At 38.5% G+C, this 23685-nt stretch overlaps 1 protein-coding gene across 1 annotated transcript in view; it reads right to left on the reverse strand.

The window, feature by feature from the left end:
• Positions 1 to 776: 776 nt before the first annotated feature.
• The window catches only part of LOC104079451 (band 4.1-like protein 5), a 24270-nt gene continuing 1361 nt past the window's right edge, over positions 777 to 23685 (reverse strand). Inside the window, exons 2-9 of the mRNA XM_009581491.1 lie at positions 14363 to 14467; positions 8992 to 9034; positions 7777 to 7855; positions 5218 to 5262; positions 4843 to 4895; positions 1995 to 2115; positions 1505 to 1592; positions 777 to 869 (exon numbers count right to left, since the gene is read on the reverse strand). Coding sequence (XP_009579786.1) covers positions 777 to 869; positions 1505 to 1592; positions 1995 to 2115; positions 4843 to 4895; positions 5218 to 5262; positions 7777 to 7855; positions 8992 to 9034; positions 14363 to 14467 — 627 coding nt within the window. The remainder of the gene's footprint in view (positions 870 to 1504; positions 1593 to 1994; positions 2116 to 4842; positions 4896 to 5217; positions 5263 to 7776; positions 7856 to 8991; positions 9035 to 14362; positions 14468 to 23685) is intronic.

Raw genomic sequence — 23685 nt, forward strand, 5'->3', positions numbered from 1 at the left:
GCTGTGTTTTGGATTTAGTATGAGAATAATGTTGGTAACACACTGATGTTTTAGTTGTTGCTAAGTAGTGTTTACATAGTCAAGGACTTTTCAGCTTCTCATGCCCTGTCAGCAAGAAGCTGGGAGGACAGCCAGGACAGCCGACCCAAACTGGCCAAAGGGATATTCCATACCGTATGACATCATTCATGCTCAGTATATAAACTAGGGGAAAGCTGGCCGGGGGGCGGCAACCACTGCTCAGGAACTGGCTGGGCATTGGTCGGCGGGTGGTGAGCAATTGCATTGCGCATCACTTATTTTGTATATTCTTTTATCGTTATTATTATTATTTTCCCTTCCTTTTCTGTCCTATTAAACTGTCTTTATCTCAACCCACGAGTTATACTTTTTTTTTCCCCCGATTCTCTCCCCCATCCCACTGCAGGGAGAGTGAGTGAATGGCTGTGTAGTGTTTAGCTGCCTGCCCGGTTAAACCACAACAAAAACACAACTACAAACACACTATAAAAAAAATAAAAACATCCCAAAGTTATTCCATCTTTTACTTGCCTCTAGCATGTTACATATATACAGCCTATTAACATATCAACAAAGAGTGTTAAAAAAAGAAATATTTTTGGACACCATGAAAACACTCACAGGCTACAGAACATTTCTGCAGTTACCTAGCATTCACGGTGCTCTCATATCCCAAACAAATTTTTCTTTTGGCTAGTGTAAAAGAAACAAAAGAGTAAACATCTAAAATACATTTTAATGTACAATCAGAGAGCTTACCAAAAAAACAAACCAATCTTTGTGTCTCCTTCAAAGACAAGAACTCCTGTAGGTGTTAGTCCCAGGCTGTAATCATTGCCGTCTCTTGCCTAATGGCCACAAAATAAAGATTATGCTCATTTTGGTGCTTGGCCCTTTATCCAAATTACTCCACCGATTAATGTAGCTTATTTGCCCAGTGTTACAATTAAACACATACCTGCTTATTTTATACAACAAAACTCTCGTGTTTCAATGATCTTATGCAATGGATTTTTCTAGTTTGCAACCCTTCAATAAGGCTGACGAAAGTGGAAAATTAAAGTTTCTTGATTTGTCTGTGTAATAAGGACCTCCTTGTGCAGTTCTCTGCACTTCCTTCTCCACAGGAGATCTATTTTTACTTGTAATTCTTCGGCTGCCAGCTGACTGGACCCCAGCCAATTTTAATTTAATTACTATGATTTTCACATAGCTCTTAGTCTAAATACAAACTGTAGTACTTATTGCCACACCAATCACATATTTAACACAGAACAGATATATTTGGACTAAAGTTATACTTTCTAGAAACGTATACTATAAAATGGAATGTTGATGCAAAGCCAGATCACTTGTTACACAGTTTAGATGAGTACAATATTCCTTCCCTCCCCCCCCGCCCCCAAAGCAAAACCAGTGTTGAAATGCAGGACAAAGCTAACATTATCGTTTCCAAAGGTCACCATGCTGTGGTTAAACATACCTTGACTATGTGCATGTCTACACCATACATTTCCAGCCACTTAGCTTTGTTTAAGTAGTTAGTTTCAGCCTGTGCTGGTGTTTGCCCCCTGAAATAAATTTTTTGCTGTTAGGTAGATGCCTGAAAAAGCACAGAAAGGAAAAACTGGTATATGAGGAAAAGAAATTCCTGAAAGTTTGTGAAAAACCTAAACACTGCTGACGCTTGTTCGCTTTCATGAACATCAAGGTCACTTTTGTAAGTTTTAATCTGAAACCGCTGCTGCAAAAATTATTGCATTTCAAGATTCTGTACCTCATCATTTTATTCAGACCTTTGAAAAGCTTCATTTTTCACATTATATCCTCTTACAAAATATTGCAGAACCATATTAGAATTATGTTTCTGAACAAGACGACAGAAGAAGCATCAGCAGCATCTTTTTAATACATTCTCTTCACAGAAAAAGTAGTGCAAACAGCTGGTTAGCATGCACTGGAAGATTAAATACCTGCATTCCTTCCACTTCTCAAAAATGGCTAGTTCCATCTCTTCAGTCTGAGTGGGAACAAACCTGAACTCAGACACCAGTTCAGGGACGTGTTCAGCAGGATCATAGTCTCCAAGTTCAGCTACAAAAGAACAGCATTGTCAAGCAATGTTCCCAATAAACACAGTGGATATTAACAGGAACTTTTGCATACTTTTCTAGTTAATCTAAAATACTAAATTTATTTTCTCCTCCAGTCCTCCCAATATTTGAAGCGTCACCTTTTTTGACAGGGAAATTACGGACACTGAACAAATGGTCGTGTTGTCTGCATACAAGCTTTCCATTTTCCATTTTCCAATTTTTACAAAGTGCTATGGATATATTCCTTAACAAGCTTCCTATAAGTGGAAGTTATCAACATCCTTGAAATTCACCTTTTTTCTTTCTTGCAGAAAGGTTTCAACATTTTTGTCACTGAAGTCTCTACTGAGACAACAGCTGACTAAAGTTACAATGGAATTTTGCCTTAAATTATCAAAATGAAATTTCTTGAGATTTGTAGAAAGCAAAACGAGTTCTGACAATTTTCATAGAACTATCTGTCCATTCTAAAAATCAATTTCTGGTTTTATGACTATAAATCCCCCTGTCCTGCTAAAATTACTCTGTGTCAGGGCACAATCATGCAGTTGTTATTTGTCGCTGTCCTTTTCATCTAAGAACATAATAAATGCCCTACTGGGTCAGTCAAATGGCTCATCTAGTCCACGGCTGCATGCTCAACAGGGGCAATAAGAGATGCTATTTAGAGAGCATACTGGAACATACTAGTCAATGGGTGTGTCACATCAAAAGCACAACCTCCTTTTTCCATAGATGCTAACAAGTCCAGCTTTTAAAGACTGATGTATGCCTAAAATGCTGAAGCTCACAGTTAGAAACCTTTATAAAAATGTCCTGATTTTCAGAGTCACTAAGCATTTGCTCCTCCCACTGATTTCAAGCAGCTTCTTAATGTTCGTCTTATATCAAAAAAATTAGGAATAATTCTATAACTTGGAACTTGGGTATCTGATACAGGCCAATAATTGTTCTGTCTGAAAAAAGAAACTACAGATGTTTGTGTAGGAAAAAAATAGTGACCTCTTTGGGAAGACCTGAAAAAGTCAAATAAATACACACAGTATTCCATAGGTACAAAACCTACATACTATCTAAAAACCTGTTTCTTGGATTTCTGAACACTGCAAGCATAATAATAGTCTTTTCACCCCCTCCTTTTTTTTTTTTTTTTTTTTTGTAATGCTGACTGAGGAAGTCTGTAGTTCTATAATAATTTACTCCCACTAAAACGCCTGCCTCTGTTGAAAGGAATGCTGTCAAAGCCAGCTTAGGTTCCAGCTGATTTAAATAAAAGTACACAGCTGTCAGACAGTAAGATTAAAGCCCTGCTACGGGCCTCATTGTGGAGAGAGGAAAGAAAAGACCAGCACAAAAAACAATGGATATATGGCCTAATTAGATCACTTTGTTTTTCCAAAAACTTATCCACTGAACCCGTATCTTAAGGCTCTAACGATGCTAATATTTTTAACTACGGAATGTATTCTAACTGTTTTCCTTCCACACAAAAGAGCAGGTTAAAAAGGCAGGTGTCTTTACAGTTTAATCCCAATTCTCTATACCTACACATGATCAGGGCCATTAGTAGTTCCTGCCTGAAGAACAAAATATGTTTTGGAAAATATCTGTAAGAGAAAGAATTTCAGTGACTTAGTCCCGTTACCTAACTCCTGCAAAGTAAGTACAACAGTGCATTGGTTTATAAGATTAATGTTGTGTAGAGAATTTGTGTGGCACAAACTCATGGCACATCTCCAAATGCCCTCTTCATCAAAGAGGACTGTACAACAGCTTTACAGCAGAGGTTCTGGGATTTTTTGTAGACTCATAAACTGGGCTGAATAAGGCCGTATAGCTATATCCTCCAATAAGGACCCAAAAGCCTACTCTAGCAGACATTTCTAAAACTTCCAGCCTCCCCTCTTTCGTGAGTTCCCCTGCTTGAAACCACAGCAAACTTCACATTCATTAAGATCACACCCTCATCCAAACAACAGAAGACATTGGCCGTGAAGATCAGTGATGTACAACCTATACAAGCAAATGAAGGTCAGACCACAGTTCTCAGCTATGGATGCTGGAGCCTCAACTGGAATCAAAAGTTAAAGACAACTCATTAATAAGAGTCTCACATGATTCAAGCATAGTGCTATATAGCTGAGAAAAAATATACTATGTCACCTCTTTTGCCTGAAGAAGGATCTGAAATACCAACAAGTGCAGTTCAACCATAAACGCTCAAGTACAAGCGTGAAATATGGGGCACTAACATGTTTCTACAAATAAGCTGAAGTCAAAAGCTGGTGGTTTTTATATACAGGACTTTTCAATTGAGTGCAGAACCAAAATAATTTTGTACCTGATTTGTACAACAAAGAAAACACATGGCAGAAACCACACGATGAAAAAAAAGTTAACTGTGTTACTACATCAAAGCAATTCAGGAAGTCTGCAGACATCGTATCTTGTGTGAAAGTGGACAGGTTTGCACATAAGCACCTGAGAAAACAAGTTTAGGGCAAAGCTGTTTATGTTCAGAACCTCCTTGTTCTGTTTCCTGAGTAATTTTTTACATACGCTCTCAGCAAAATTACAATCAGAAAGAGCTGTGTTTCACACTGGATCGCTAATGCCTGGGCAGAACCTATTTTCTGGATATAACAAGGACAGACTAAAAGAGGTAGTAAGAGTCTACACAAAGCTGTTCATACAACTTCATCCTTCCCCGCTCGTATCTACTCACCTTGCATGTTATAAGCTGCCAACTGGACGGCTGTGTCAAAAGGACATTCTAATCTGCCGAAAGAGAAATGCATTGTTAAAACCTTAGCTGACACAATTTAGCAGACAACTCATATATACCCAACAGTGAGAAACTGCAAACGTTTGGGATAAGAATGTGAAAAAGGATTAGTAGATTTTCAGCAAATTAACAAGAGAAGCAGGACATTATTTAAGCGTTCCTATGCTGCTATTCATGTGTAGAAAAGTAATATTTTAGAGAAAAAAATAACATTACATTACTTAGCAAAACTTACTAATTATCCAAATATGTTTAACAAATTCTATGCTAAACACACTGTAATTGTTTAAAAGGCTGTTTATTTGGAATACTTACTTTCCACTAAGAATATCCAGTTTAAGCTGCAGAACAAATAAATACCTGTAGGATTAAATAAGAAATAAAAGTCACTGATAATAGTTCTAATGTGTCACTCAGCCAAGAAGAGGAAGTTAGAGCCTGCCAAATAAAAACATTTTCTACTCTTTACATGGGTTTTCAAGACTGAAGAAACCGCACTGTGATCTTTCAAGGCTTTATCAGTTGGGTTTGTATGTTTTGCACACATTTCAAACGAAGTACACCCAAAACTAGAAGTTGTCACAAGCTGAACTACAGTATTGCATGGAAGAAGAAATAGGATACCTAAGTAAGTCTCATTTTTTCTCTTCTGATCCTACTTGGGCAAAGAACAACTTGCATCTTCCACATTTTCTTCATTTTTCATAGACATATCGATCTCATAAGAGAATGAATAAATATAAATAAATGTTCCTAATATGGATTGCTTAGTTAAAATCTAACCCAGAAAACTGACTGCAAAGTGACAAAAAAAAAAACCAGTAGGCTGCAGCCTTTTCAACTTCTTTACCCTTCAGAGCCAGTTTTCCTTCACTGTCTTGCTTATTCAGTACTCTTCTTGCTTAGAAATTGGGCAAATATTGAATACAAATCTCCTGTCCCTTTGGTGTGCAACACCAATCCTTCTGATCCAATACCCACAAAGAGTTGCTCTCTTGCTTCATTATGGTACACAGCTTTCTTTTAACAAGAGAAGCAGTCTCACCAACTAAAATGCTGTCATCCGCAATGGTATCCAATTTGAATTCAACTACAGATGAACAGAAGCCTTACGCACAAAGCCAAAAACGATGCTTCTGTTTCAACATGTGCATATGTCTCCTCATACTTATATACATAGACATGAAACAGATGCAGGCATTTTTCCTACAGGTCCCTTGGAAATCCACAAATACTTTGCCAAGCCATTTGTTATCCAAAGCCTTTTGAACACTGTCCTCTACTTGGGGATAAATTTGTTTGGTACTGACCCTAGATATCAAAAGAATGAGCACAGGCCTCTAGTATATAGGGTGTGACCAGTCCGTGCTTATCAGCCACATAATGCTTGCAAACAATTCAAGCATACTTCCCTTGCTTAGGCTGTGTTACATGACCTCTGCCTGGTGGCATCTGATGGGAAGCTGGCAGAAAACGTGAGCAAGCTGCACCTGTGGAAGCTGAAAAGTGGCTCCAGCTGGGTGTCCTGCTGCACAAAGAAAAGGTGGAACCCTCAGAAAGCCCCTGCTAGCAACACCTATAACCCACAGCAGAGCTCCCCTTCCAACTGCTTCTTTAAGGCACAAAATTGTCTCGAGACAGAAGACTTGCTGCTTTCCTGTTGTGGGGGATTAGCTAAGCAGACAGACAGGGTTTAAAAGCCCTCGGGTTTCAGGCCTGCCTTCCTAAAACCTGTATAGCCAGGTCTGACTGGCAGAACTCAGTCAGGATGGATGAAAATGTTTCATAGTGGTAGATACAGATGTAGGTCCGAATTTTGTCTATGGTTACTATTTTTAAAGACAGTTAAATGTTTATTCACAAACATGAATGGGGAAATAAAACGTTCGTCCCAGATCGGCAGGAAAGCATTAAAAAAGAGCAGTTATAACATTATGTCATCACACGTAAGTATGAAGCTGCACAGGGTACATATGGCTGTAAGGCGTAATGCTACTATAATCTTCCTGGTAGCACTTCTGGGATTTGGCTAAAGTGCAGATCGAAGATTCACACAGACATAAACCTGAACAACAAACAAATGCACTTCACGCTCTTACAAATGGCTGAGGGTATGAAGCATCTCCAGCTATCAAGAAAACATAACAACTTCGTTTTCTCTCCAAAACGGATCATCAGCAGTGGTGACAATGCAAGTGTTGCCTTTTACAACAGATTTATACTACTGACAGATGGTTGGTTGTGTTCTCTTTCAAAGCACCCCAAGTATGTCTCAGTCCAACAGGAAATGCAGCATTATGAATGGAGCTGTGAAATGCTTTAATCAAGAGAAACTGCTGTTCACCTGATATTACAATCCTACACATATAGTACTGTCAACTCACATCTCAACATGGTAGTAAAATACTATTCTCCCTTTCCATAAGCTGTGCAAAGACCACAGAAGTAATGAAACATTAACTGAACTTATTTTTGCCAAAGAGAAGCTCTAACTTGCAATTCAATGCTTTTCTGCCTAAAGAGATGGGATGACTGCATACAGTTGAAACTAAATGCAGCTTAGAATAAAGAAAGAGGAATGATGTCTGTTCTCTTCAGTAAAAACCTCTGTCCATTGTGTATAAGCTACTCAGATCAGTTGCCAGAATTGCCTAATAAAAAATAGTGCATCGAGTAACATAGTAAATATATAGATCTCTATATTAGAGCTCATTTATTTCATGACAGCTACATTAGAAACATTTACAAAAAGCCAAGTAAACAAGCAGCTCTAAGGAATTCTCCAAAACACCATACAACTGTGTAAATAAATACCACAAAAACATTTTCCTGGCCTTATTTGGGTACCTCTCTCACACACAAAATCCCTCTTACCTTGTTAGCTCTTCACGTAGATTGTTGGGCTCTGACGAGTAAAACTTGACACGAAAATGCAGACAATACGGTGGGCCAACTGCAAAGTAGAATTCATTCAAGACAGTGGTAACAGTAACTGGATGAGACATCTTACTTTTTTATTACACAGAATCACATCACAAAACTTGACTGAAATTGGCTCTGTCCTACCACAAGGTCTTAAGGCAGGAGGAATTCCTTTGTGACAGGGAAATGCATGAAAAACATCACGGTGAAAGGACACTTAAATATATGCACAAAATAGTGTTATATGTTACAAGTCAATCCAATAGTCATATCACATTAGGTTGGTTTGTCCTGCCAAGAGCACACGAATCTAGGTTAATCCCTATATTTAAGGACTCTATCCATCACCAAGAAAGCTGTGCATCTTGGCTCTGCAGATGACCAAACCCCCAGGCACTCTGTCGGTCTCTGTAATGCCTTCCCAAGGCTCTGGGAAATACCCACTGCTGACAACTCAGGACCCTTCATTCCACAGAAGTTTAGACATATTTCAGGGGGATTTAACAGACTCTTCTGTGGAAAAATCATCTTTTCTGGAAACCAAAGAGTTAATTCTGCAAAAGGATGGATTAACAGTTCTTTAAAAATGTGCAGCGCTCTGCTGATTCTTGCATTTGACAGGAGGAATTTTCTCTCTCGGTGCTTCCAAAACCTCTGTTGTATTAACACAGCACCACAAATCCCTGAAGACTTCCCACAGCGTAGAGCAAGGAAGCTGCTAAACAAAAATCAGCCAATGTCACAGGTTACCCAAGCACGCACCACTGAAACAACCAGGCTACACTAAACCCTTGTGCAGCAGATAAGGACTTGGTGGAACAAACACAGATTTGGGCATTCAGGACTGCCCCAAGGGATGGAGGCTCCAAGACAAGTTTTCCTATAGTCAGGATAATGATCTATAACACCGAAACATCCTCAGCTGCCTTGACTCCACTTGAACTATAATTAATGAGCCTATAACATGTTTAATTAAGGGCATTAGACTAAACTAATATGAGCTAAAGAGGGAAGAGGCCATTAAACAATCGGCAGCACCATGCCGGGTTTTTGTCACCAGGTCTTGTCACCCCCCACAGGACACTGCCCCACACCACCCATTTCAACTCTCTGTGCCTCCTGTATGTTCAATACGAGATCCCAAGAGAAAACAGAAAGGACACTTACTTTTAACTTGCTTTTTAATGCTTTTTGTGTTGTCCAACCAATGCTGAAAAATAAATTACTTTCATTGAATTATCAATAAAGAAATCTCACAGAAAGAACAAAAAAGGAAAAAACCCTATTAGTGAAGACCATCTTGGAATAATAAGTAGTTTGTTAAAACAATATAATCCAAATCTTTCACAATTCACAGTGCTCTCAGTGCTCATCAAAGATCCTTTCACCAAAGTTTGTAATGCAAAATGTCCATTTTGAACAACAGAAACACCCTGTAGTACCTTATTTAAAGCCAATCTTCAAGAAAGCATTATCTACTTTAAAAGAAATGTACTGACAAACCACTTCAATTACTAAAATTTTCATCCTGTCCAAACAAACACTTAATTCAAACATTAGTAGGTCAGCCAGTGACAATGTGCCAGAGAGGCATAAATCATAGCTGGAGACTCTGGCACTCAGTTCTGTGTGATGTTTACTTGGGGTGGAAGGGGAGAGACAAAACAAATATTGTTGGCTTTCAGGCATTTCTTTAGATGACTCAAGTGTAGTAACAGCAAAGCCGTCTATGTCCAAACATAAGGGTCAGCTCTACCTAATTATCCAAAATCTATTCACAGGTGACATTTTAGCAGCTGTCACATGGGAGGACAGAAGTTACTGCCTCACCTACTAATGCTAATTATAAGCTATATACTAGACGTGAAGCCAAAATAATGGCTTCACTTATAGTGCGTACAACAGCATGTGAAAAATAAGCTATAGATGGCAGGTTAAGAGAAACATCTACACATATACGCTATGCTCCCTAAAATAATTGCATATACTCCCACTGCTGAAGAGTTTAGACCAGAAATTAAAGATAAATCCGGAAAGCTAACATACAGCTAGCGGTAGAGACCTACTTCCAAGTGCTGTGCATAGTGAACAGCTCCCTCCTCCAAAGGAGGTGACTCAGTTAAACAGTAAACACAGCACCCTATTCAACATAATTACATTGACTCAACAGCCAGAGCAAGCTACCTAGCACACCATCTCCTGCATGGTTCACAATGCCCAGGTAACACCACCTCATTTGATCAATCCCAAATGTCACCTTGCAACTAATACAGATGAATTATATACTTAGCAACACTCCTTTTGTTAAACTATGTGCCATGAAGTTCACAGCAGGCCCCATGGAGGACAGAAAAGCAACAGGGGTATGAGAAAGAACCGGTATTTTCAGGTTGCAATGCCAAGTGCAAACACGTTCCTGTCTTCAGAGCAGCCCTGCCTTGTGTGTAAAGTCAGCCTGTAATACAGCCAGGATATGCAGTGATTGATGTATTAGCTGCAGATCAGAACAACTGAACCATCTACTGCTGCTGTGCACACAGCTGAAAATGCTCTCATTACCTATTAAAACAAAGTGGCTACAGAAAGCTATCTGAAGTGTATCTAACATTGTTTAAATAACACAGAAAGCTGAAGGAAAAATGAAGCAAATATTTCTGACAACTTTGCTTACACTACCAGCGAAATGGAGTTGAGCAATTTTTTTTTTGTTTCTTTAAGAAATTGATATAATCTCTCTTCCTATTCCATAAACTCACTTGCTGTAAGAGACATAAAAATACACAAATTACCCACTTGGAGGCTTGCAGGTGATTTAGATACAGGAATAGCAGAGAGTGCCATTTCTAGGCTCCAGGACTGTCTGTGCACGCCCGTCTCATCTCCCTCCTGTTTTCTCTCATCTCCTCCACATTCCATAGGAAGGCAACTGAGAGGCCCGCGACAGGCACTGATAGCGTTTTACTCTGCTCGGCTCCTACCACCGCTGCCTACGGGAGCTCCATACGAATGGTAAGGGTGTGCGTGGAAGAAGGGAAACAGAACTGCTTTTAAATGGAGGGGGGGAAAAAAACAAAAACCAAACCAAACCAAAACCAACACATGCACGGGGACACAAAGACGTCAGGAAACTTAAGATTTATTCCAAGTGATTAAAATGGAATCCAAGTGGACCTGGCAAAAGGTTTACATTTTGATGAGAGTTTGCTCAGCACAGTCTACTTCTGAAATCCAGAGATAAAGTTTGCTAAACAAAAAGCAGTATGAACAACAGACTGCATAGAGTACTGGAAGTTCTTACTAAAACAGTTTGCTGCTTCAGAAATTTTTAAAAAACAAAGCAAAACAAAACAAAACCCAGCAACATTTCAAGAAGGTAGAGCAAACAAGGTTTTTTAGTAAGACAGTGAGGCTAAAACTGGACCCATACTTTCTGGAATTAACAGGTGCATACTTAGTGTAATGCTATGCAAATAATTTTCAGCATTAAGCGCTACATTAGATAAAACTGCCAGAGTAACAAACCAATGTGTTGCACAATTCCATTAGGAAGAGTAAGTATGATGCTTGCAACCTGTACGGTAGAATTAGAAATTTGCCACCTGTTAAATGCTCAGTGCCTCCTTACTAGAAACATATCTCCAGCATTGCTAGAGGAAAAGCCAAATAGCCCAGCAAGTTACAGCAATCTTCATCTTTTTTGTCACTGAACATGCTGCACTGTTCATTGTCAGCCTGAATCGAAGTTACTCAAATTAACAATAGCCTGTTCCCTTGGCTGCCAGACCAAGTCTGATATATGGTGGACAACCTTGCAAATAACTCCTTTTGCCACTTCCTGCCTCTTACTTGGGGGGTAGAGGGGTGGGGGGGTGGGTTCTATTCCTAACCATCAGACTAGAAATGAACACAGAAATCACATGAAAATGACAATTCTTTCACTTCACTAATTGTTTCAAGAACTTCTTTAAAGAAGCTAGTATTTGAATTCTAAAATCCAAAATGTCAGGAAGAGTTTGTATTATCTGGGTTCCCCCCACTCCCCAGTACATCATAAACTCAAACACCTAACTACTAATCACTTCAGCAGCTCAAAAGAAGAAAAAAAAGCTATCCTTCAGTTGTTCAAAATGAATCTGTTGAAAACTCATTTGTAGTTAAAACAAGCGGGGAATTTCTCAATTTTTTATTTAACTACATATTGCTAGTTTGCCAGTGTTTTTATATCATCAGATGCAACTAGCTAGTAAGGCAATATACTTAAATTTAAATTGGGTAGCAGAAGGTTATCTCCTTCACAGCCAGTGGACAATTCTGTCCACAATAAGGGACTGGATTCTCACACTGTTTATTTAACAGGTCTCCTGAATAATCTTTGACAAGTCACTTGATTAGTCTCTGTCTTTGTTTCCAGCTGCAGATTTGGTTTCTGCTAGAATGTGCCAGCTCCTTTTTGCAAGAATGGCTGCCATCACAATAGTTCTTCATTTCTTAAAGCAATTATCTCTGGCTGTTGTGTTCAGCTCTTCTGGCAAAACTGCAATCTTTTCTTTGTTATACAGAGTGTATCATTAAAGTCCAGTTTAAACAGATTGTTATCTCTACTCTGCCTCTTTTCAGTCACACATAGTTAAGAAAAGGAAGAAAACTATGTTTGAAACCGCTTGTACCTGGTAGATTGTGCAGTATCAAATACTCAATCAGTTGCTGTCTGGACTGGAAGTAACAATTTGCTGGACAAAAGCAAGCCATGAGCCATTGCTGAGGCAGAAAACATTAACTCTTAGTTCCCCATTTCAAGATGAAATGATGTTATTTGCTAACAGAACAGTAAGAGAAAAAAGTTTACCATTCAGATAGTATCACCAGTTACAACTAACTCACTGTGAACTCTTATGAGATCCTAGAGGCACATAGAAATATTTCAGAAGCCACATGGCAGAAATTGAGTTAGGATACCTAAAAAGTACAGATTTTTTTTTTCCTAAAGCAAAAAGATAAATGCAGGAAGTCATTCACTATCAATACTCAACATCCTAGACTGCACATGCTTAACACAGCTAACATGATTTTTATAAATATAAAATGGTACGCAATGGGCTGTTTTCTAATTTCTGCTGGTAGGAGGTATGCATGGTTCTGAATGACATCCCTCCGGCAGTGTAATGGTCTTTTTCTCCTTAGTGTTAAATGTGTCTGTTCTGCAAGAGGTTTAAGATCACTTTCACTACTGGGAACTGCAGCCCAGCAGCAGCTAATCCCGCTAGCCATGAAGTTTGTTTCAGATGCTGAACACAAATTATTTTCTCCAAAGAGAATGTTCTCTACAATGACAAGCTAAGCATAAAATTCCATTGTAATAATTTTGAAAAGAAGCCATCAGGTTATAAGTGTGCTTTGGGATGGATAACACTGTGTCCAAAGCTGTCAGCTTCTTTCAAAGATTCAAGCTTGCCATTGTACAAAGCTGTAACAATTAATATATCACCTTCAAATTGTTTTGGACCCTCACAGAAGTAAAGGAACATATGTCATTGCCTCCATTTTGTGTGCTGACCTCGAACAGTTCAGGTATTTAGCTCAGCAGCAACTCTGCCATCCTAATCATGAAATAATTCTGCAGTGGACTTGAAACACAGAAACAATTAAGTCATACATCTAACAAATAAGATTGACATACACAGTATGAAAACTCAGATCTCATTCTACCTGGGGGTGTCAGGGTAAGTGAATACAGGTTTATGTTACAGGGATGCAGGACAGAGACAAAAATCCACTCCTTGTCTAATGCCTCACTTAATTTGCAGCTATCCTTGTGGGCAGGATTAAGTACTTGGCCATAAGAAATATCTGAATATGAAACTGCAGAGCCCACAAGTGTAAGAACTGCGGTTGCTTCTGACAGACAATGCTGTGCTTCTGTTTTCAAAAGCAGTCACATTTTTACAAACACACAACAAACTTCACAAACAAACTCAGGCTTGCAAGAACCCTCTACTCCAACTGTCTGGTACATTCAAACACACCTATATCCTCCCAAAAATTTCTAGTTGCAGGTCTGAGTCACAACTGATTTGAGCAAATCAAAGGTATACCCCACTTGCCAAGATTATTTCCCAAGCAGACGTTAACAAGATGACTTTTGCTGACAAGAAAGTTGATGGCATTGGCAAAGGAAAACTTTCTCCACTCTGTAGAACAACAAAGGGCCAAGCACACACTCTAGTTTTGCCCCTTCTTCTCTGCATCAGAGGCATCAAGAATTTCTACATGACGCGCCAGGCTCTGGGGTCCTACTGGACCAGCCTGCCTAATGACAACAGAAAGTGAGACAGAACAAGTGAAAACAAGAAAGAAAGAGACAATAGTGTTGTCTTATATTAGAGTGCTCGAGGTGGAATTAAACTTGGAGGTCACTTAAACTTAACTCAAAAACGGCAGCTTTCTTATAGAATTTTTGTCTATATTAAAATTTAACTTTTAGACTGTTGCTTTAAAAAAAAAAAAAAAAAAAAGAAGAAAGAAAAGCACTGCTACTCACCGCCACTTGTGCCGAATCCATGAACCTTAATCCAAAGTAGTCGCTTTCTATAAGGTCCAGATGATACATGATCTGTTCAAACAGGAGCTGGCCTTTGGCTTTTTTCTGAAAATATAAAAGGATTCAATACTTAGCAGGTAGATTTATTGTAGCATCTACCTTCTTCTAGGCATACTTTATATTGTAATTCCAGAAGTAAGAGAATCCCAAAATTAAGCTTCTGAAAATACAATGTGGAAATTATTTTTTTCTCTCCTACTTTTTGATGGCTGTTTTTCTTAAAGGCAAAAGTACACCCCACAAGAAGCACACATAATATCCTTAAAGGACTTGCATAATCTCTTTTTTTGGAAAATGTCAACATTGACTTGCACAACACAGAGTGTTAAAACGCCATTTTAGGCTTTCCTTACTCACCAAAGTTCAATAGAACTGGAAACATAGCTAGTACAATTGCAATAACTAATGCACCAGAAAATTTTCAGAGCAAAGTACAGCAAATTGCTTACAAATTTACTACTGTTTGATACCTAGGCAATTCACCAGTTTTGAAGCAGATAGCAAAGCGTATTGAATTAGGATATAGCATACCATTAGCAAGTGCTTTTAACAACTGCCAGGAAACAGTCTGGGGCAAGCAACTTTAACAAATAGTACTTAGATAACACATTTACAAAAGTAAGTTCATAAAACTCACTTCTAGGTACAAAAAGCCACCGCATATGCTCACACATAATTTATGGAAAAACTTAGCTCTGGTCCCAAGTAAACATAATTTTTACAGTGATGATCTAAAAAATTAAACAGTTGTTTTTAAAGAGAAGGCATGTAAATAGCACTGGGCAGTTTCTACACCACATACATTTTTCTTTACATGAACTCCTTTATAGTAATACACTGAAAGAAAAGCTTAACAGTAATACCCGAGATGCCTAAATGTAATAAAAACATATTAATAAATTAGTAGGTCAGAGTACAAGTCACAGTATTGAAAAGAAATATTTTTAACTGCAAAGAAATGCAGAAAGGATTTATGCTTACTCTGCAAGCAGTTTAAGGATTTCTCTATTTCCATAATCTTGCAATCTTTCATCTTAATATTCATACATTCACAACTTGAGAAATGGCCTAACTTTCTAAGCATATTTTTTAGTAGACTACTAATTAGCAGATTTAGTCCACCTCTCAAAATTCTGGGCCAGACAGAATTCTTATTCTCAGAAATAATCCAGTTTAATCACTGAGTAATATCCATGTAAGTAAAGCAGCATGGGTAATTTTTGCCACCTTCCTCTACCCTGATCTTCAAATATTTTATATTCAACTTTGCAATCATAATCATTGGTTTACTCGATGCGTTAGTTAAATTCAACATGACATTTCACAGCTCAAAGCAAAATCTCAAAAAAGTCTGCAAAATGAACCTGCCTAAGCAAGTTCTCCCACAGTTAGTTATGTCCAAGTATTGGGGGAGGTAGGGGGAATGGAAGGCAATTAGACCAAAAGGCAACGTCACATACACACAGCATCTACAAAGTGTTGTATAATGAAAATGCTGAGATGTAGACCTCATCAAATTCGTTTAGGGCAAGTTTCTTCTGTTGACTTCAAGAAAAAGTACTTTTCAGGCAACAGCAGATTTATTAAATCAGCAAGACACTCCTAACAGAAGCCTTAAAGCAAATCGCCTACATATAAAACCACACATTTCTTCCACTATTTGAGTCTGTAGCCTCTTTCTTGAACGAGCAAGGCATTGAACTGTTCTGTCAACACAGGGTATCTTCTGCTTAAACAGTAAGATATACTAATACAATTGAAATCAATTCAGCATTTACAACAGTAAAACTAGAAAAATGTGCATGAAGCTTTCAGCACCTGGTCTAAAACAAGAGGAAAATCTCCCCGTATTGGGCAGAACATTTTAGATCCTTCTCAATTCCTCAGTAAGTCATCTCTTAAAACTGTTATCTCAGCCAAATTCCCTCCCAGGGACAGGCAATGGAGCACTTTAACTCAAGCCTGGAATTACTACATGTACTATTCTCAGACTACCAACAACCAAAACTTATTATTGTTCAAAATTCTGCAGCGTCAAATTAGTTTCAGAGCATGTTCGCCATTTCGGCAATCTCAGCAAAGGTCTCAAAGATCAAGTGGACCCAAAATGACTAATGTGGGAGAAAGTCCCTGAAGAATAGCATTGGAGTGGCCGTGGAAAGGTTTGCAGGGCTGCTGGTTGTTTTCTGACTTAAATCACCAAGGCTGTCAACATGGAATTAATTATGCAGTATTTTGCATATGACTTAAGCCATCAATAGCTGTATTTGGTGCAAGTCAGCAAAAGTGTCACACGTGCTTTAACGTTAAATTCAAATTCTTTCTTAAAGCCTTACCAAAGTCCTTCCTCCTTATCTCCTTATATTTAAACAAACAGCAACCAAAAACATTATTGTTTTGTAGCCAGTCAATTTTTATGAATCAAAACTAATTTCTTTGTATTCAATAAAACTGCGATCTTAAGTGTTTTCAAAAGACAGAGCAAACACACTTTTATTACATTTTCTGGTGAAAAATCACCCTAACTTTCTAATGGCAACATTCAATTTAAATGACATTTTAATCCTGCTGCTACCCCACGCTTTCCCCCCGCCCCCTTTCTTTTCCTTACAGCAGAGCTCAGGTTACTCTCAAAGGACAAATATTTTCAAGCTGCTTAATCGTTACCGATGAACTATTAACGACTCCACTCACAAGCAGTCCAGCCAGTGGCTGGTCCTCCCTTCAGGGCACAAATTAAACTCTTCATGGGTTTGTAATTCTGACTACTTGATTTACACAATTTGCTATACTCTGTAGGAAGCAACAGCAAACATCTCACAGCAGGAGAATCAACAACTGAACTGGGAAACTTAAATAAAAGATATCATTTATATAGGGCAGGTCATCTAGTGGTTTTGCCACACTTTGGAATGAGATAAAAGCCTCTTTTGATCGCTTTGGCATGAATCGTGCCCCCCACCCCTGAATGGAAGGGATGCTCCCAACTACCTCCTAATGACATCTCATGCTGCTCTTAATAACTGCAGTTGCCGGCTGAGTAGGTGTTACAAAGGCTGGACTTAACCCCGGTAGCTCAGCAGTAAGGCTGTGTAAAGCCACCTCTGGTGTTCACCTCAGCAGGCTGGTTTGTCCCTTCATCATGGTCTCAGAGCTAAAGGTTATTTCATCGACACGCATTCAAGAGCATAAGCCAGCAACTCAGTGCTCCACAACTGGCCTGTCTGATGTAAAAGCCATTTTCAGTACCAGCAGCAGCCAGTACAGACCAGCGATGGTGAAGCAACACGGGTTTACAACAGCTGGGGATAAGACCCGTGTGCTGGGCAGGCACCAGCTGAATGGCTCACGTTTTAAGGTTTTTATCGGGTTTTTAATCACTTCAAACTTCCAAAACTTGAAAAAAATAAAACCAAAACGCCCAAGTAATGAATTTACTAAATAAAATGCTTATCAGAAAAGGATTTTTCTCCTCTTTATTTCTTTTCTTTGTGAAGAAAAGGAGGTCCTTGTATAAGATGAACTCTGAAAAAACAAGATGAATAGGCTTTACCTTCATGGCACTTATTAACCCTTGTCTTTGCAGCTGTACTTTTCTGCCAGGAGATTTCTTCAAATGATTATTTTAATATTGCTTATTCATAATAACTAACAGTAACTATTGCCTTCAGTAGCTACTGAAGGGCAAAAACCTCCCTTGCTGGTTTTTTTCAACTCATTAAGAGGGTTACAATTCGTATTCATACTAGTTTCCTCAGAAAGACCCCACTTACCCCCCAGAAAAGTTAGGGACCCCTATTCAGGATTTACAGTTACCCAGTTGCTAGGATGTCACCTATGCACATTTGCAGACCACAGCAGTGCGGGAGCAGCAGATGAGCCTGTCCATTTTTTTATGAAGTTAATCCCCTTTCTCCCAAATGACAAGTTTCAAAAAAATAAGCCATGAGAAAGCTCCAACAGTGAGCTTTAAAAGGAAAAAGATTTCATCTCAATATAATGAAAACAGCATCTATAGTTAACACCATTAAGGTTTGCTGGAGAATTGGAGGGTTAAAACCCCTTACCTTTACAAAGGCAGTGTTAGAAGCACACATTATTTGTATCACCCCGATCTTCTTAATAGGTTTAAGTACTGACCTACAAATGGAGTTGCTCCTCTCCTCAAACTCCAAGCATCAATCTTTCAAATAACTTTTCCAAACTCCCCAGTCAATCTTCTCCTTCATCTAAAGATGCCACTGGCAGCAAAGCACCAGTTCTGCTTCTCTCTGGTTTATGCCCAGCCTTTGACAACATGCACCATATATTCTTGTACTGAGTAAAAAGCCCCGCAGGCTGGAAGGCTGCAGAGAGTAATTTCTACCTCCAGAGACAGAAGCTTATCAAATCTTCTATTTACTCAATCTCTCCCAAATATAGGAAGATAAGCATTGGGGATTAAACATTTTGTTCTATTATTCTCTGGAGAAAGAAAAAGGCATCTCCCAAAAATCTTTATAAAGAATTGATTTCAATACCCGTTACAACTGTACATTTATTAGAATATTATATAGAAGGATTTTAATGTACTGTGCTCAGGCTTATTGACCCCACACATAAAAAGATAAAGAATCAAAACATTCATACTTAGGAGTTTGTTTTGCCTTATTTTTCCTCTCCCAGAAAGTCTGTATCTTCTAATTACACATTTGATTTAATCAATTTCTGAATCTACCTCCTAATGTTCTTTCTGATACAGAATATATCCAAACTGCTTGTCCAGCATTAAGGTTTAGAGATGAAATACCTCGCTCCAGTATATTCTCACACATTTCAGTTTTATTTGGTATTCCACCTGCAGATTTCTCAAGAGCAGTCTGGTTAGGAGCATATGAGAGTCTCAGTCTTTGAGCTCTTTACAGGGGCAGTTCAGTGGGAAAACAGGGCTTCAGACAAAATTCGCTGTTATGCTGCGAGTTAGGAATGCTAAACCTTCGGGCAACTGAACCAGCCTGCAGCACCATCCCCAGAAACACTCGGCAGCACACTGCAGGCCAAACAAATTACTCTGACAGCAGCCGCAGCTCGCTTCCAGCTGCTCCCTTCCTCCATTCCCAACTGCGCCAGGGCATCGTGCATCGCAGCAAGCCCGAAATGCTCACCTGCCCTTAACCCAAAACGACTGGACTCCCAGCATGGCTCAGTAGAGGCAGTCTGTGATTCTGCTGCTGCTCAGAAGTGCTGAAACGACTCAGCATGTACTATACATGTCTTACATTCAATCTCAGTATGTATTCACATCTGGCACCCCAGGAAGCACTGGATCAACCTGCACTACGGCTGGGCCCCCTTCCACCACACAGACAGCACCTCTGCTTGGTAACACTCCACTCAGGATTGATTTTTCCAGTTTCAGTCCCCTAAAGGTCTTTCAGTAGTTTAAGCAAATAGTCAAAAGCATTTCAATAGTTTAAGACAAAGACCACATGGGGAAAAAAAAGCTTTAATCCAAAACTTTGGTCTTAACACACACACACAAATAAAATGTTTATTTACGCATTACTTTTGTCAGCTGAGCTTTATTTTGAAAATTTAAAAGCCAGCCTTGAACACTAAGATTACTCATTTTATTCAAAGACAAAGATTTTTCCAACATTTTTAGCATTACTAGATTTTCTTTTTAATCAGCATCTGTGCCACAGACAGCATTCTGTATTTCATATTTACAGCTACAAATATTCAGCAAACAGCTACAAATATTTTACAAGCTTGTAGAAAAAACAAAAAAAAGAGTGGATTACTGAATAAAAACAACTATCACAATACATCTCTGATCTTGTAGTTGGATCAACACAGATCATCTCCCTCCACACAAAAAGCATCAGCACATGTTAACAGTTTGCTGTCAATGTTTTTGGCATTCCAGATAGACTTCTTAATTTTATTTAAAATAATCACTACAAATACAGTCCTTTTTATCTTACTTTGTAAGCATTACTCCACAACTGTAAACAGTTTAGCTAATTCCTGCTATTCCACAGAGCTCTTGGACTGGTTTATTTAAGACCTTGTTTTAATGACACTTCATTATAATAAGGACAAAACCATCTCATTTTGCAATCTCCATATTAAATTCCATGCATGCATAAGTAAGGAATATTCTAAGATGAAAAACTACTCAGAGAGCATCCATTCTCATAAGTTGTGTCTTTCACGTTATACCACTAGGAAGATTTTGCCTAAAACTTAGGTTGCACGTATAGAAACTGGAATACAATTAACGCTCTATTATCCATGAGAAGATTATGTAAATTGTAGGTTAAGCAGGGTCAGTGTTTTTTTTACCAAAACACCCCCGGCTTCCACAAAGTACCGTGCTGCTTCTGTAAGACCCCATACTTACTATCTGTTGCTATTGTAAGGCTGACGTTGTTCCCCCTCAGAAAGCTATCCACAGATTTTAAAAAAGTGTGTATTCCAAGTGTATCCCTGTAATTTAATTTACATTATTTATTTCACCATTTTTCCCCTTTTTCTAGGTTATCTTTTCCTTCTCCCAATTATTACTCTGAATAGCGTAGAATTGACTATCTTTACAACAAATGCTCAATTTTCATATCTTTTGATTTAAAAATCCTCTGGAGCCCTCCAGTACTCAAAACAGCACTTTATATGAAATTTTTGGCAAACATTTTTGTTCATAAGTATTTCATAAGCTGTTGGTGACTCCAATTAAAAACAGCTTTCAACGAAAAACACTGCTATGACACCCTCCCCGTCCCCAACCTGTCTTTCCCCATGAACCATGACCATCAGAAAAGCCAGTATTCCATCTATTGAGGGGGTTCACTTGGGAGCCCAGATTGGTATGACTGAGCTGGTGGAGTCTTCAGGTACTAAACTGGGTCTGTTCGTGGCTTTTGAGCTTTTGGGAATTCCAGAGGGGCAGTGGGGGAAGATGGAGTTCAGTTTCACGTGGGAACAGGATTAAAAGTGAGATAGGGGATGTCAGCAAAACAGAGTTCTTGTCCTCTCACTGCTCATACCACTAAGCAAACACTCCACCCATGGATCTGAAACAATTAGAAGAAAAAGCACAACCCAACTTTTGTCTAAAGTTGAACTCGAGGTAAGTTAACAGTAAAACAGTGTGTATGACAAACATCATCAACAGCAGCACAGTTAACAGACACCATATATTCTATAAAAACTTTTCATTGATAAAAAAATAGTAATAAGCTTCTCAGTGTTTCACTAAGCACATGATAAGTCTGTCAAAATCACTGAATGCATTTGGACAAACATAAAGCTTCAAAAAAGTGGTAACAGATGAGGAAAACTACCAAGTCAAAACACAACTTTAGAATCTGAGATGAAGGTGGGGAAAAAAAACCCCACACCTTTCAATCTGCCCCAAAAAACCACTCATAACTCGCATGAAGTTCATGCCTCCCATTTTGAACATACCAAAGTGACAGTAAATAGTATACATAACACTGATATTCTTCAGTCATTGACATGGCTACAAAATAAGTAGATTCTTAAAAACCACCCAGTCCGTGTACTGTGTAGGACTGCAGCTGATGAACAGTTCAAGTCAGGCAATTTTGTCATTAAAAACAAGAGAAGAAATAGAAAAGCAGACAGATTAAGTGGCTTGACAGACACAATAGATAAGATCAGTGGACAAAAAGCAGAGTTACTGCTCAAATCCTGGCTCTGTGTTTAATAAATTAATCTCAACTGCATCATTTACAACATGTCCCTTCTGTCTCATTGTCAATATTCATAAAAACATCAGTCTTTGCTGCTTATAAAGACTCTGAAACATGTTTGGCTTACGTGATACTGTTCCCTGTGGTAGGTTTTTTTTTTCTTTTTTTGTGTGGTGTTTTTTTTTTTTTAATTTAAACAGAAATTCAGCAATCTCAGATTCAAGTATATGAATGACTGTAACTCCATTAATACTCTTCTTTCAGTAGCAAATTCACTGTAAAGGTATAGCTCAACAAGCATTTTAAGCAAGCATAAGCCTGATACAGCCTCTAAATGCTGCTTCACCACATTTGGGGACACACATGGGGAACCAGATTGGAGAATCACTCCAGCTGGAAACAAACATAACAAAATTATACTGATTATTTTCAGCCACAGCATTTTCTTGACTTAGCTTACTGCCTGGCTGCCAAAAAAATGTTTCTTCTACCAAGGGACATGCAAAAACAAGGACAAATGCAATAATGAAAGCAACATCTTTTCTTCCTGTGGCAGCAACAAATTATGCCACTGTAAAGTATTTACATAGCCATGGATTAAAAAAGCTATGGCATTCATTCCTGCCAAGACAACTCTTTCTCTGGCCGTGAACTAACCTGTTTGCTAAGTGATTCAGTCTTAAGAAACACTTTCTGTTATTTGTTTTTTTTTAATAAAAAAATTTCACAGAACTTAGGTAGACAATGGGACCATGCACAACTGAACTGGCAGACCCGAGGGCACCTCATTGAGATAACAAGAATTCATTTTAAACCAGATCTACTGCCAATAAAGTAACAGAACCAGTCTTGGAAAAGGTGCTGGCTCAAAGAGAACAATGATTCTAAAGGAAAGTTCTGGTAAAAGAAAAAAAAAAAAAATCTAGCTATACACCTATATATTTTTAATTTAGCTTTAGATTTTAGAAAGCAATGTTGTTTTGCCAGGACTTTGTACCCTCCACTTCATGCCCTGTCTCCCCCCGCCCGGCTTTTTTCTTTCCTCTTTAAGAGTCAACCCAAAATATGAATGATGCAAGTGGAGACACAAGAACAAACACATTAAGGAGTTTGAAATGAAACATTTAATCTACTTTTAATTTATTGTATTTTAATCACCAGAGGAACAGGTACATGTCAGCTACTGACGATGCACTGTAATTACTGCATCTAGCTATGTTGATTTAGCCTATTTGTGTACTGTTACTCATAACTTAGATGTCCACAGCAAGGCTTTATGTTGGCTTAAAAGAAAAAAAGAAACAGTGAAAAGAAGTTTCCTGTAGAAATAGATAGTTACTACTGCACTCTGATCTAAGTTTTATAGTCCAGATGGCAGGTCATGACACCTCTTCAGGTTCAATTTATGCTCCTCAAAGCCTTAGAAATGTTGTTAGAGGCGCCAGGAATTTGCCTACAGAGCCAGCTCCAGCTCCAAAGATTACTGCTCTGGTTATGTAGACACACCAATTTAAACTTGAGTACTTTTTAAGTGTAACTCTTGCTATAAAGTGTTTGTTGGCATTC

The sequence above is a fragment of the Fulmarus glacialis genome, unplaced genomic scaffold, assembly GCF_000690835.1.
Source record: "Fulmarus glacialis isolate BGI_N327 unplaced genomic scaffold, ASM69083v1 scaffold9397, whole genome shotgun sequence".
Lineage (NCBI taxonomy): Eukaryota > Metazoa > Chordata > Aves > Procellariiformes > Procellariidae > Fulmarus > Fulmarus glacialis.